Source organism: Salvelinus namaycush, chromosome 8 (assembly GCF_016432855.1).
Source record: "Salvelinus namaycush isolate Seneca chromosome 8, SaNama_1.0, whole genome shotgun sequence".
NCBI classification, from domain to species: domain Eukaryota; kingdom Metazoa; phylum Chordata; class Actinopteri; order Salmoniformes; family Salmonidae; genus Salvelinus; species Salvelinus namaycush.
The window spans coordinates 43,659,416-43,673,119 of NC_052314.1; the positions used below are offsets into that span (position 1 = coordinate 43,659,416).

At 45.1% G+C, this 13,704-nt stretch overlaps 1 protein-coding gene across 3 annotated transcripts in view; it reads right to left on the reverse strand.

The window, feature by feature from the left end:
• Positions 1-2,159: 2,159 nt before the first annotated feature.
• Positions 2,160-13,704, reverse strand: part of LOC120052690 (WW domain-containing transcription regulator protein 1-like) — a 76,129-nt gene continuing 64,584 nt past the window's right edge. Inside the window, exons 3-7 of one of the 3 annotated variants that reach the window (XM_038999747.1) lie at positions 10,392-10,505; positions 6,051-6,304; positions 3,730-3,860; positions 3,333-3,448; positions 2,160-3,061 (exon numbers count right to left, since the gene is read on the reverse strand). In XM_038999747.1, coding sequence (XP_038855675.1) covers positions 2,877-3,061; positions 3,333-3,448; positions 3,730-3,860; positions 6,051-6,304; positions 10,392-10,505 — 800 coding nt within the window. In that variant the 3' untranslated portion in view covers positions 2,160-2,876. Of the gene's footprint in view, positions 3,062-3,332; positions 3,449-3,729; positions 3,864-6,050; positions 6,305-10,391; positions 10,506-13,704 lie in introns of all 3 variants that reach the window. The other 2 variants (XM_038999746.1, XM_038999748.1) reach the window with 2 other exon arrangements.

Consider the following 13,704-nt stretch of genomic DNA (forward strand, 5'->3'; position numbering starts at 1 on the left):
TCAAAAGTGAACTTCTGTATTAAATGGCATCAACAAAAAAGATCCACGGTTCTGACACCATTTTATTCATTTTTTACATGTTACACAACTTTAAAATTCTCATTTTCAAAGACTCCTTGCCCAGGTTACTTTACGTAAAATTAACTCCACATTGCCAGGATACAGTATACGGCCATTTTGTTGGTGTGTGATTTCCACAACCAATGAGCATTCCAAGAACACTGTACCTACTGACAACATATCCCCGTCTCATCCAACCATGCAGCTGTAGCCACTGCGCTATACTGCGCTATATATTGCTACAGCGTTATCCTTTCCAATCCATGTCATGCCACTCACTATGCACAGCTGTAGTCAAACGTGCTCCACACCAAACCATTTCCTCAAACTCTTTATTCTATAACACCACCGCTGTGTTCATCCCCTATCTATGGTCTCAAAGGATCCATCTCTTTATCAGGTCTTGTTAACCCCCAAAGTATAGACTTACAAAAAGACAATCTGATATAAAATGCGATTATCCATTTTCTTGAACTTTTAACTTGTGCCCTTCATACTGGTGCACCCTTGAATTATGTCCCAGTAACAACACACACACAAACAGCCCTGCCCAGTGTCCCCCCTCAGTGCCCCTCTGGCTTGTGTTATTAACAGCAGGTCATTCAACAGAAAACAGACAGGAAACCTCCCTGATGCACACCAGGAGAGGAAGCTGTGCGATTGGACAGTGTTAAGCCTCATCCAATCACCTTGTCTGATTTTCAAAGGACCTCATCACCTCTCACTGGAGCGGTTTTCATCAGCTAGGCCTGGGGAAAAGTTAGCATGTTGCTAGTCCTGTCAGAGCTAGCTTTCTTAGGCCATGCTTGGGTAATAGAGAGGCCTCCAATCTTTGGCACTAATCCACACCATTTCCCCCAATCCACACCTCTCCAATGAGACGTGGTAGTGGTGATGGTGGGTTAACTGTGTGCCCCCTCTCACCCCCCTCTAGGCCCCTCTTCACCTTGACGTTAGGACGTCATGAGCGCGGTGTTGGCCGCCGTGTTGAAAAGCAGCGGGTTTTGGCGTGCATTGAACGCCCGCCCGCCCCCTCCCTCCCTAAACTCAACCCTCCTCCCTCTCTCCCCCTCTCCCCCTCTATTCATTGCCCCTTCCCAGGATCCATCACTTTCTCGCCTTGTCAGTCCTAACGTTCTACACAGTAACCAGACTCAGTATAGTCACAATATAAGGTCGGGCTATAGAAAACCTAACGCTAAGAATAACAAATATGTCATTCAACATGCAAATACAAAAACTGAGACAAATGTAGAAAAAAAAAGATTAGAGCAGATTGTGCTGAGGGGCTGGCACGTTAAAACAAAATCATAATGCCAACCCCATGTCAATCCAATCTGACAATTCAGTAAAAATCCTTAAAGGCCATATAAAGACCATATAAAATACTATCGTTGCATATTTCACCGCAGAACAGATATTAGAAAAGTTGTCCTTTGGGTTTTCAAACAGGCCCAACTTTGCAAGCCCAAAGACCAACTGAGGACCAAAGACAGAGTTTGCTTATGAAGGATTATCAAGCCTCAACGCACATTGAACCAAAACGTCTAGTGGGAGCTTCTGGTGATCATCTAACTTCAACATTCACTTCATGATCAGATATCTTTGAATCCCTTGCTGATTTGCAGTGCTTTGAAATCTCAATTGCATTAAAAAAAAAGAAATGTAATGTAATGATGAGCCATAGCTCATGATAAATACTAAAAATGCTAACTTTATATTATAGGTCTTACAAATGGCACCAGATGCAAAGAACCCATCTGTGCTATTTTACAGTAAAGAAAAAATAATACTTGTAGCATGATATAAAAAGTACATGGTATAAAACACAATTCTACGTATGCACGTCATTGCATAACTGAGGCATGAGCTTTTAGTGTTATAATAACTATATTGGAATCAGCTTGAGTACAATTAATAAAATGACAAAAACAAAAAACATGTAAAAAAAAAAATCTAACTGAGTACAATTTTAAAGTTTTAAAGCTTTTGTAGTGACATTGTAGCGAACAACAGGAAACATTATTTGGTATACAACACACTTTGCTCTCATGGCCGCTAATGCTGATATAGAAGTGAATCGAAGATGGTTGTTTTTGTGAACAGAAGCAACAGTAACAAAGCCAATCGGGTTTTCATTCTAACCCAAACTGACAGTTAGGATACTGTTGGTGATATAGAAGAAGGTTTACAGTGCTGTTGCCAACAGAGGTCCACTTTATACAAAGAACCTACAGACTGGACAACCTTGTAGCCAGTAAAGATCCATTTCATAACTGCAGTAAGTTAAGCAATAGCGCCACCTATTGGTGAAAAAGACTCCCTGCATACATTTTGACAGTCACGTCAAAGCAATACCATTGGAAGCCAAATGTATTTATTTTCACCAAGTACTTGTTCCACATAGAAAGTCACCCCAAGAAAGAAAGGAATGCTGTATAATTGCTTTTATCAATTGTGATTCCAAAACCAGAGTGGGTTATCGGAGGAAGTCTTATAGAACATACAAAACCAAAACTACTAACGTTGTTAGTTTACCATACAGTAACTTCAATAGTGAAGTATACTTTAATACGTGTCATGTTTTGATTTGTTTTTGTTCTCTCAAGGCTTTGATTAATACTCTATATCTTTGATCCGAAGCATAATAGACAGAGCATAATATTACTGTACACATGGAGAAGTGGGACGAAGAGATAATGCTGATTTGAAAAAGTAGCAAAAGGTAGTCTTTAGATATGTGGAGTGAGTCTTTCGTCCTGTTTGTATGGCTGTGAATATATGTGTAAAGAAATTGTGTGTGTGTTTATGTGTGTTTACAGCCAAGTGAGGAAGGGCTCGCTCTTGTTGAGGACTGACTCCACGTCGTTGAGGATGGGAATGAGGTCTGCTCCCTCCAGGGTTCCCAGGTCCACGTTGGTGCCTGGCAGAGAGTCCAAGAAGTCCGGGAAGCGGCTGTGCTGGGGCACGTTCATATTGCCCGCCTGGGACATGCTCTCACCTGGAGGGGGAGAGGGGAGATGAAGGTGAGTCGAGGGGGGGGGAGAAGAGAGAGAGAGCGAGAGAGATGGTCACTTATAATCAGGTAGAGAGAGAGAAAGGGGGGAGAGAAAAAGAGAGAGAAGATTGCTACCTGACTTGATATGTGTTGATATGTTTGCTTTGGCAATGTATGTGGTAATACTTTCCATGTCAATAAAGCCATGTGGGAGAGAAGGCGAGAGAGTGAAGGCGAGAGAGTGAGAGAGAGGGCGAGAGAGAGAGAGTCCTACCTGTGTCCATCTCCTCCATGTTATTGAGGAAGTCCTCTGGGGTGGTGGGGATGCTGTAACAGCCCAGCCCCAGGCCACTGTCTGTGCTCTGCTCCCGTGAGTGCTGGAAGTGACCACTGTGGATCACATACATGACACACATATTAATACACTGATCCCTTCTGTCCACAAACTGGATCACACACTACAGTTTGAAAGCTGAAAGCAGAAGACAGGTTGAGAGGAGAAGGAGAAGAGAATAGCCAGGGGATAAGTGGGAGAGGGGCAGAGAGGAGGGGGTGTTGAGAGAGAAGGGAGTGAGAGGAGAGAGAGCAGGGGGGGGGGGACGGACAGACGAAACAGAAGCAAAAGAGAGGAGGGATAGGTAATATATGGGAGGAGTCAGGAGTGCACTTGCCTGTTGAGGAAGGGGTCGGCTCCATTGGTGGGCATGTTGCCCTGTGTCATGGGCTGGGCAGGGTTGCCACCGGGGGTGGGCACTGGTGCCATGCTCTCCGAGTCCATGGGCAGCTGTCTACACAGCGCCACCTCCTAGGGGGAAGCAATAGGCAGCAGGGGAAGGGGGAGGAGAAGAGGAGGAGAAGGGGAGGAGAGATTCAAGATTACTGAAACTATGTTCATTATTGTTCAAGAACACATGTGCTACAGCACAACGAGGAGAAACATTTGCTGACTCCAGAACAGGGACAGAATCTGCTTCGTACAACTATTACAGAACAATTAACCAAGTCGTGTTTTTCCAGGCCCCAGGCATCAGTAGAGCATAATATATTAGTGAGTGTGTGAACTTCACAGCAATTATCTGATGTGAAGACACACACACACACACACTTAACAGTCTTAAAGAAAGTGGGCCACTGGTTAAGTAACAGGTGTGTGCTTTCTGATGTACAGGTAACCCTACCCAAACACACACACAGTTAGGCACTCGCACGGGATGAGTGTCAAAGACAGACCTACACTGGTGGGACTTGGAGGAGGGGAGAGAGAGGGGGCTAACCTTTGCCTGTCCCGCTGCCCTGACACTGTTTCTGGGGTTGGATCAGTGTCAGTCTCCATGCCTCAGGCACTACTAACTCCCAGTGCACAGTCACCTGAGAAACACCAGCTTGCCGTTCCAATTCACTTTGAATGGCTTCCCCATTCATCTGATGGGCTGTGTGTGTAACAAAATGGCTGTATATCTAAAGGGAAGGGGCTTTCCAGGCTACAGCTTTATAACAGTTGATAGGTGTGTGTGACATTGGAGCTGGATGGACTGAACACCACACTGTATGGTAGTGAACAGAACGGTTAGAGGAGGAATACAACGGTCTATAGGGATCTATTTGCAGACAGTCAGACCAAAGCAGAGTCTAGGGGAGGACAGTGGAAAATAGAGACGCTACTGCTAAGGGTGGGCCTTATTGACACACCACACACACCTCCCCTCTCCCAACCCTTGGCCAACCCCACAGACCCCAGGCCATTCAGTGCTGCTCAGTGCTCAGGGTGGGCCAAATGAGAGCCAAAGAGTTCTGGGTAAGATAAACACTTCCTGGATGAGGTCACTGCTGGATGTTGAAGGCAGCCATTTTGTAAACAGACTGGTGTGCACATCTCTGACACACTAAAGGCTTCAGCATGCTTCAGTTCGGCTAGCGCTGAACAAGTGTGCTCGCATACTCCCTTAAAAGATCTTTGTTTCAAAAACAATAGTACTGTTTGTCCATTTTGAGATGCCGTAGCCAGTATAAACTTCCTCAAAATAGGCAAGAAAGGAGATCTTAGCCGTAATTTTAGGTGCAGTATTTCTCAAATGAAAAAAATGTGCATGAAAATGAGTCGTCTCTCGTTGAATGACAACAAGGATTTTATTGAAGAATCTCTACTGTTGACCAATCACCGACAAATCGGCTACCGACTTCAGCTTACCTCAATACATTTTTGGGGTGTGCCTGAGCAGCCGAAAAACTGTCGAAGTCCAAAACGTCACAAAATGTTGTCGAACTCTTCTGAATTGTTTCTGCTAGGAAGCAAGCCTTAAGAGTTCAGTGTGCCCTCTCTCTTTCACTCTCAATGTAAACACTGCTTTTAAACACTACCCTGCCTTCGTGTAAGTGTAGGAGTAGATACTTAAAACAGAGAGTAGCTAGTAGCTACTACCCCTTTCAGCCACAAGGTGATGCTAATGTTTAATCCCCCCCAAACCCCCCCCCCCCGCCGCACGCCATAAAAAGGCCCAAAGCATGCGCTCAAAAGAAACTACTGCCGAGGTAAGCGGTCAATTTCCTGTCTTTCTGAGAAAGATGTGTTGGCTTGTGGTGTGTTGGCTTGTGGCCAGTGTGTATGTGTATGCCTACATGCTAATGTGTGTTTAGCTTGAATAAATTGGGTCGAAGTGTCTCTATGAGGAAAAGAGGAGATAATGAGTGATTAGCGATATTGTGAGCAATAAACAAAAGAGTGAGACTTGAACAGGAAGACTGAGAACAGAGCAGTCTCTCTATCTGTGAGACCAAGGCCATAGGGGCAGACCAGACTGGGAGGATGAGGGAAGGGGGGGTGTAATACATTTGTGTGTTATAGGGCTTACTAGAAATAGGGGCCTGTTGCTTATACTGTACTAGGTCACATCTACTTAACCAAGACCTTTCTCTCTTGATTAGAGCTCAGAGGACTCATACGGGATCATACTTTAGCAGCTGGGGGTTATTGTTGAGGTCTAGATTGCCTCACCTGTCTCATGAGCTCCTCCTGTCGTCTCTGGATCCTCTCCCTCTCCAGCTGGATGCGCTGCAGCCTCATCTTCTGCTGGTGCTGGGAACTGACCCCCACGCCCAGGGGACTGGAGAGGCTCATCATCCCAGCCTGGGAGCTCTGCTGCTGGGGGAGTGAGCCAGGTGAGCCTAAGGCTTGGGCCTGTTGGGGCTGCTGGGGCTGCTGCTGCTGGGTGTGTTGCAGTTGCTGCTGGTGATGGTGCTGGGACATCACTGTGGAGGGAGAGACAGAGAGGAGGGAGATAGGAGGGAGGGGGGGTTGTTATTAAGGCTAGAAACAACAAACACAGTGGAGGACAGAGAAAAAGGGTGAGAGGGTTATCTTGAGGCTTATAGTACGGTGATAAGAATGACTGCGCTAGTATGTACACAGTACTACTGTAGACACTTCTATCAGGTCTATTCAATCAGGTGAACAGCAGCTGATTCTGAACACTTTGAGCTCAGGTCACTTCACTAGTTCCACATCACCTCTTTTCACACCACTGCTCTGGGAAGGAGACAAGGTCCAGATAGTAAGTTAGGCTGGAAATTGATCACCCGCGCATAGGCTACATGTATTCATTTTATTTAACTAGGCAAGTCAGCTAAGAACAAATTCTTGTTTTACAATGACGTCCTTTGTACATGCACAAAAACACCGTGTGCGCGCACGCACACCACACGCACACAGATGTAGACTGTCGGCATAAACACTGCACATGTGATAGAGCTTGGTCAGGTTGTTTCTCACTGTCAACAGAGCCTAAGCCATATACTTTAAAGCACACCAGCAATATGGATAGAATACTGCTCCTGCGCTTAAGGGAAACCAGATGGCCAGGACAGACTAGACCTCCAGCAATAGCATCTAGACCTGGCTATTCCAGACAACAGCCAAAAGGGGTCAGTAAGGTTGGTTTCAGAAAAACTAAAACTAAACAAAATCAGAGAACATTGTTTTTGGGACTTGTCTACTGTCTCTAGTCAGTTAATCATCAGCACATTCTTTCGAAGACTGAAAAATCATTATCAAGCAGTGATGAGCTGTTTTCTTTGTTACCAGTGGTCGTTAATAATTAGCTAGCCCCTATGTCCGACTCTGTGATCCCAGCCAGCTCAGTGACACAGCGTGAGAGAAGTGTAGCTTAATGGAGGCCAGTACAGTGATGCAGTGTTCCGTTTTCTGTCTCAGGACAGGACAGACACAGTCACCCTACTCACAGGAACAACTAGACTGACAGAAAAAGAGAGAGAAATGGGGGGGGGGGGGGGGGGGGGAGAGAAAGATGTGTGATCCAAGCACAACAAGCATACAGTATTTAGTTACTGTACAGGACAGAGCCTGCCTTGGCTCTGGACAGGGAGAAATGTGATCATGATATGGTCAGTTCATTCACTTGGTCAACATTATTCACACCTCAATGGAGGTCTTTAACTGCAGCTTCACCAGTATTTTTTCAACAGTATTGAAGAAAAACTTGCTCAAACTTTTAATGGATTCTCCAGAGCACAAAGTCATTGTGTGTGTGTGTGTGTGTGTGTGTGTGTGTGTGTGTGTGTGTGTGTGTGTGTGTGTGTGTGCGATGTAAACTAATCACACATGGCATAAATGTAGCAGCAAAGGCCCGATTTGGAGCTGAAAAGGCACATGGCACAAAAAGCAGACAGTCTGGTGGTTTCAGTGTGGACAGACAGTCGGGCTCTCTCTCCTTCACCCCATCTCTTTCCTTCTATCTCTCTCAGCACATCTGTTTCTCTTTCCCTCCATCTCACTCTCCTTTGCCTCCTCTCTCTATCTCCTCCTCCCCTCTCTCCCTTGGCAGTTCAGTGTGCCTCTCTCCCCCCCATCTGTCAGCTGGACCTGTAGTTTACTTGAAGTCTGGATGAAGAGTAAAGGAACATACATAGTTTACCTAATCTCCTTTCCCAAATCACAACCAAATGGGTTCAACACAGGCTCAAAGTGTGTGGGGAAAGTTTGACTCATGTAAGAAAAAAATGGTTTTGGCCTAGCTGTCATGCAATGTATGATTTCATCTTTCTTTCTATAAAAGCAACACATTTGTGGACCATAAGGTGTTCCTCAGAGCCCCTTAACGTACTTCACAATTCGGCAAAATAACCATCCATAATCGTCCTATTACACTCAATGATGTAATTCCCAGAGGCTCGATGCACGGCCATTTTGGTTCCAAAGCTATTCATTGCAACCAACAGTCTTCATGTTGGTGAAGGAAACCGTCCATTAGACATTCAAACATATCAAATAGAGTATGCTTACAGCTATTAAGAGGCCTGGGCTAAAGTACATGACAATGATGGGAACATTTATGTATTACACCCTTGTTTTGTTAGAACCAAATAGCTTGAGTGGAGGCCCTAAGTTTGGATAGGGGCCAAACAGACAGAGACACACATGCATACACATGGCATGGCATGCATGCAATTGCACACAGAAACACTCAGAGCAGCATTTTTTGGTTTGGGTCTGGGACAAGCTTTACAGGGCAGGACACACCCTGTCAGAGTGTGCATATTGGGGCTGCAGAAAACAGACTGCAGGCTTTGCACAGCTCCACACAGCCTCAGTCACAAGTAAAAGAACACTCCTCCACTCCCTCCTGTTTTACCCTCCTCTTCTCCCATGATCTCCCTCGCGCTTCCCCACCTCTCTCCCCTCACCTCCCCCTCTCTAACCTCTCCGATTGACTAGAGCAACAAGACGAGCCAGCACACTACAACCCCTCACAACATCAGGAGAGAAATAGAGACAGAGAGAGATTGAGAGAGAAAGGAGTAGCAGAGAAGTTGGGGTCAAAGTAAAAGGGAGGAGGTAAGGGCATTGAGAAAAACAATAAGGAAGAGAGGGAGGCTGAGAAACGGGGGGGGAGACGGTAGGTACCGAGTGGCGCTGCTCTGCCAACAAAGACCTTGTTTAGTTTACTTCCCAGAAACAGCGTCAGCTAACACGTGGAAAAACAGAAACTCATTAAAACCTCCACCATCTCCTGTGTGTGCGTGCGTTCGTGGGTGTGTTACATTTGATAAGAGACAGCAGAGTGATTTAATATCATATAAAAGGATATGTGGAAGTGACACTTGTAAGGATCGAGTTTTGTGTGTGTGTTTGCGTGTGTTTGTGTGTGCATGCTTGCACGCGAGTGTGTGTGGTCGGGGATCAGGCAGGCCGGCAGCACTCACACACAGCCAGTCTTTGAGGACAGCCTCTTGTGCAACAGGACCCGTTTGGGCAGTTGGCTGAGGAATGAAAGACTAAGACTAAAATGTAAATGCATTATTTTAAGGTCAGTGCCAACTAAAGATAAAGCGGACTATAAGTTAATGTTTTCCACATTCATCAAAGGAATTTTTAACAGAGCAATTTAGTGTTGATATGTTCCTCTCCTGGATGTGTAAACCAGTCCATACTCCAGGCAGAAAACAATTCCCATTTTAAAATCTGACACCAATTAATTCTCCTCTGTCAAAGAAAGCTTCTGTTTGGCCTCGTTGGTCTTACCTCATCCATCTAGGGACCTGACAACATCCATCTAGGGACCTGACAACATCCATCTAGGGACCTGACAACATCCATCTAGGGACCTGACAACATCCATCTAGGGACCTGATGGTGTGGAGGTTATCCAGCGCACAGAGCTCCTGGGTACTCTCCTGTTGCTCCCCCAGACACACACCTCATCGACACGCCAAATCATACACACACCTCGTCCATGCATAAACACATCTCCCACTATTTCACTCACATCACTAACTAAAACACTGAGAAACTAAACAGACTTTAGTTGAAATACAAGCACACAAATGCATACGTCAAATACACACACAAAATCAATCAATCATCATGCAGGGATAGGAGAGCACTGTCAGGACAGGAAGTGACACAATCACATGTAGAAAGCAGGAGAACCATTGGTCACTGGTGGGAGGGAGAGGCAATCATTTTTATTGGCTTTCATAAATCAGACTTGGCACTGTCATTGGATATTGGAATCAGACTTGATATCCAGATAAGCATGTGATTGGGTTTCTCAGGAAGATTTAGCTAACTCTTGTCCAAGCAAAGCATTCCTCTAGCTTCTAGCTTCTCACAGGCAAAGCTCGGTCCCAGGAAGCAACAGGGGGCAAGGGGTCAATGGTCAGGTATGAGAGATCAAGGGGCATGGTTTGATTAGTTTAATGCTAGTAATATTGGGGATGAAGGGGGTTGATTGGTTGGTTGGGTTTGAGGTTTGAGCAAGTTGAAAAAGGTAGCGATTTGGGGGATTTGCGCTCCACTTGCGGTCCAGAGGGTACTTACTGAGGCGAGCATCCACGCGCGGGTCAAGCCAAGACGTTCTGTGTGTTTTGTGGTCAATGAAGTAGGTTTCTCCACTAGGGTTTTCAGCCTGCTCCCAGCCATCAGGTAGCTCTCCTGTTCACAAGCAGCAGCAATACCACATCAGCCAGAGTACTTCACCTTTACCAAGCCTGACTGATGCAGGTTTCTTGTATCCAAATTTCATATCTTACAGTATGTTAATTTGATTGGACAATAAAGCTTTTGGGGGATTTTAATTATTTGGAGCAGAAACATACTGGTGAACAGTAATCTAACTAATTACAGTTTGACACATTTTCAATGTTTCTTCCTCAGTCACTCACCTTTTGTTTCATTGGGTGATTTGACTAAGAATACAGTCAAGGAGTTGAAGTGGAATGGAGAGGAGCAGAGGGCTTTCTCACAAGTTTCATGATGAGTCAACATGGCTAACAGTGGAGATGAGCCTAGTCATGACTAGAGCTAAATCTGAAAACAGCTGAGTTGCCATGGGAGAGTGTCAAGGGATGAGTGGGAGGTGAAATTCCACTGAATCTATTCTAGAACTACAGAGACAGTGGTCATGATCACCAACGTAGTAGTGGAGAGATACCAGGTAGCTACAGTATATTTCTATTCGTTTCTTAGAATCAGGTGTTTTAGTGCTGGTCTGAAACAAAACCCTGCACACCATCACCTCTCCAGAACCAGGATTGGTGATGATCACTCTAGATACCCGTACAAGAATCACAGCACTCCTCCGGGAGTAGACAGAATCTACAGTACGGGATCAAGACCTCTAACTGGCAACCATAGACCTGTGTGTTGTCTGTTAAAACCCTAAAGCAGAGTGTGCTAACATGTCCATCTGAGAGGAGAGAACAGAAGAAAACAAAAGGGGTAGAAAACAGCCACCAGGACAACAAAGACAAAGATAATTCCCCTTCAACAAAGACTGGGGTGTCCGCAAGCATTGTTCTAGCAAGAGGGGGGATGATGATCAAATCCAGTTTTGAGATATACATTTGTCAAAATTTAACTTATGAAAACTTTCCATGGAAGATGTGCACAGAAGTTTGAATTAGGCCCACAGGCTCCAGTCAGGATTAGTCCTGATGTGCTTTAGGAACAGCCATCAGAGTTATTTTAAAGTCATAGGTTTTAGAGAGTTTGTGTGTGTGTGTGTGTGTGTGTGTGTGTGTGTGTGTGTGTGTGTGTGTGTGTGTGTGTGTGTGTGTGTGTGTGTGTGTGTGTGTGTGTGTGTGTGTGTGTGTGTGTGTGTGTGACATCACTCCAATAGAGCAGTGGTAGAGAGTAGGGAGGAGAAAAACATCCCAGTGACGTTTGAACAAGTCGAGCAGGGCGGTGTATATACAACTACTCAGGTTGAGCGACTCCATTCATACACTCACACACTGGGCCACACACACACACACGCGATCCCTCTCCATTTCTGTCTGTCCTAAATTTCCTAGGTCTCTCTTTAAATTTTCCACTTGTTTGGCTCTCTCAATCTTTCTTTAGTTTACCCCTCCACTGCACACTCAGCCCATCTCTCTCCAACTGCAGACACCTTTTTTCCATGTCATCGACTAAAATGGCATAACAAAGCGCTGAACGAGGCAGTGGAACTGAACGAGGCAGTGGTGATGTTCTGCAGGCTGAGCCAGGTGGCTGTGATATGGGTTAGCTAGGTCTATTATAGGTGCGAGCTAGGCTAATGCTAACGTGAATGAGATTAACCAGTCAATGCCAATCTGTGTTATGAAGGAGCTGTCAGGCTCTGTCAGACTAAGTGGAGCATAAGAGGGTGGGGAGGGCTTCCTTATCTCACCTTCAACACAATAACATGTCTCTCTCAGGCAACACAGATCCTGGCTTTTGGTTGGTTCACACACACATTCTTTGGCGTTATTGTGGAAAGGGACTGCGCATGTTATTGTGGTAGTCCCCAGGGTGAAAGACGTCATTGGTCAGAGTGATAATGGTCAGTGTCTGTGGCGGATATGTAAGCACATAGGCGTCAGGAGAAGTGGGATATTAGTGTGTTTTGGTAAGCTACTAGCTCACGGCGGTTGGCTCAGTTGCGTGTGTTAGGGTTTAATAGCGTGAATCGGGTTACCGAGATTTACAGAGATATCCTGCCCAAACTCACTACCGTTTCCCGGGATAAATAACTGCGAGAAACCAGTAAATTATTATAAATTAATTATATGAACAGCATGATGTGAAATGGAACTGTTAAATTATATGCGACGTCTAAATCTGTCTTATGTGTTCTGCTATGTGCATGATCAAGCCAACGTTCAGGGTGGGGACAGACAGCGCATCTCATATGGAGCGCAGTTCACAATGCATGTATCACTTCATCAGCTGGTAACTTTTTTTTCTTGTGACTGGTACATTTGCTGCAGCATAGCCTACTGTATGCTACAGTAATATTATAACCAATATATCTGAATGCGCGTCTAATTTAATTTCCACCATGGATTTTGTGTTGTAGATATGTGGTAGTGGAGTATGGGCCTGAGGGCACACACTTATTGTGTATTCTGTAATGAATGTATTGTGATGTTTTGAAATTGTATAACTGCCTTAATTCTGCCGGACCTTGGAGCAGCTAATGGGGATCCATAACATATACAAATACCTTATAGTTGTTTTTTTGGGGGGGGGGGGGGGGGTGACTTCATTAAAATTGCAGGTGCACTCGAATATCGTTGCTTTAAGTCAGTGCATACGTGAGCATGGTCTTTCTCTCGCCGTCAATTCCATTCAAATTGTATCCAAAATATATAATCCTGTTGACGATACAGTATTGATATAGATATACTGTAGATAGATGTCCTAGCCTAGCTAATAAATTCAATGCAGCATTAGCCCTTATATTTAGCTAATTCATTATGGGGGTGGGTTCTACTAAGTTAACATATGGAATTGTTTTAAGGTGTTCGTACCATGGATCATTTAGCCATTTTATTTAGGAAGGGGGGGGGGGGGGGGGTATCGTAGAGCAGAACGATCGTGTTTGTGAGAGTTTGTAGCCCAAACGGTTCGGACATTACAGACAGAAGTTGGCACATCGACGGTACCGACTTCAGACGAGTCCCGCGGAGCTTGTGGGGTTCCTAGAGCAAAACGGAGATCACCATCGTGTTCGTGAGAGTCTTATCCTTCCATAGAGTGATCATATTCGTTTTCGGAATGATCTAACAAACAGTGCTGTAGCTCTGCCACTTTCCACTGCAGATGCGGAAGGCTGACATAGACGGCTGCGGTAGATTGAGACGCAGTCCATACAAAAAAACAAAAA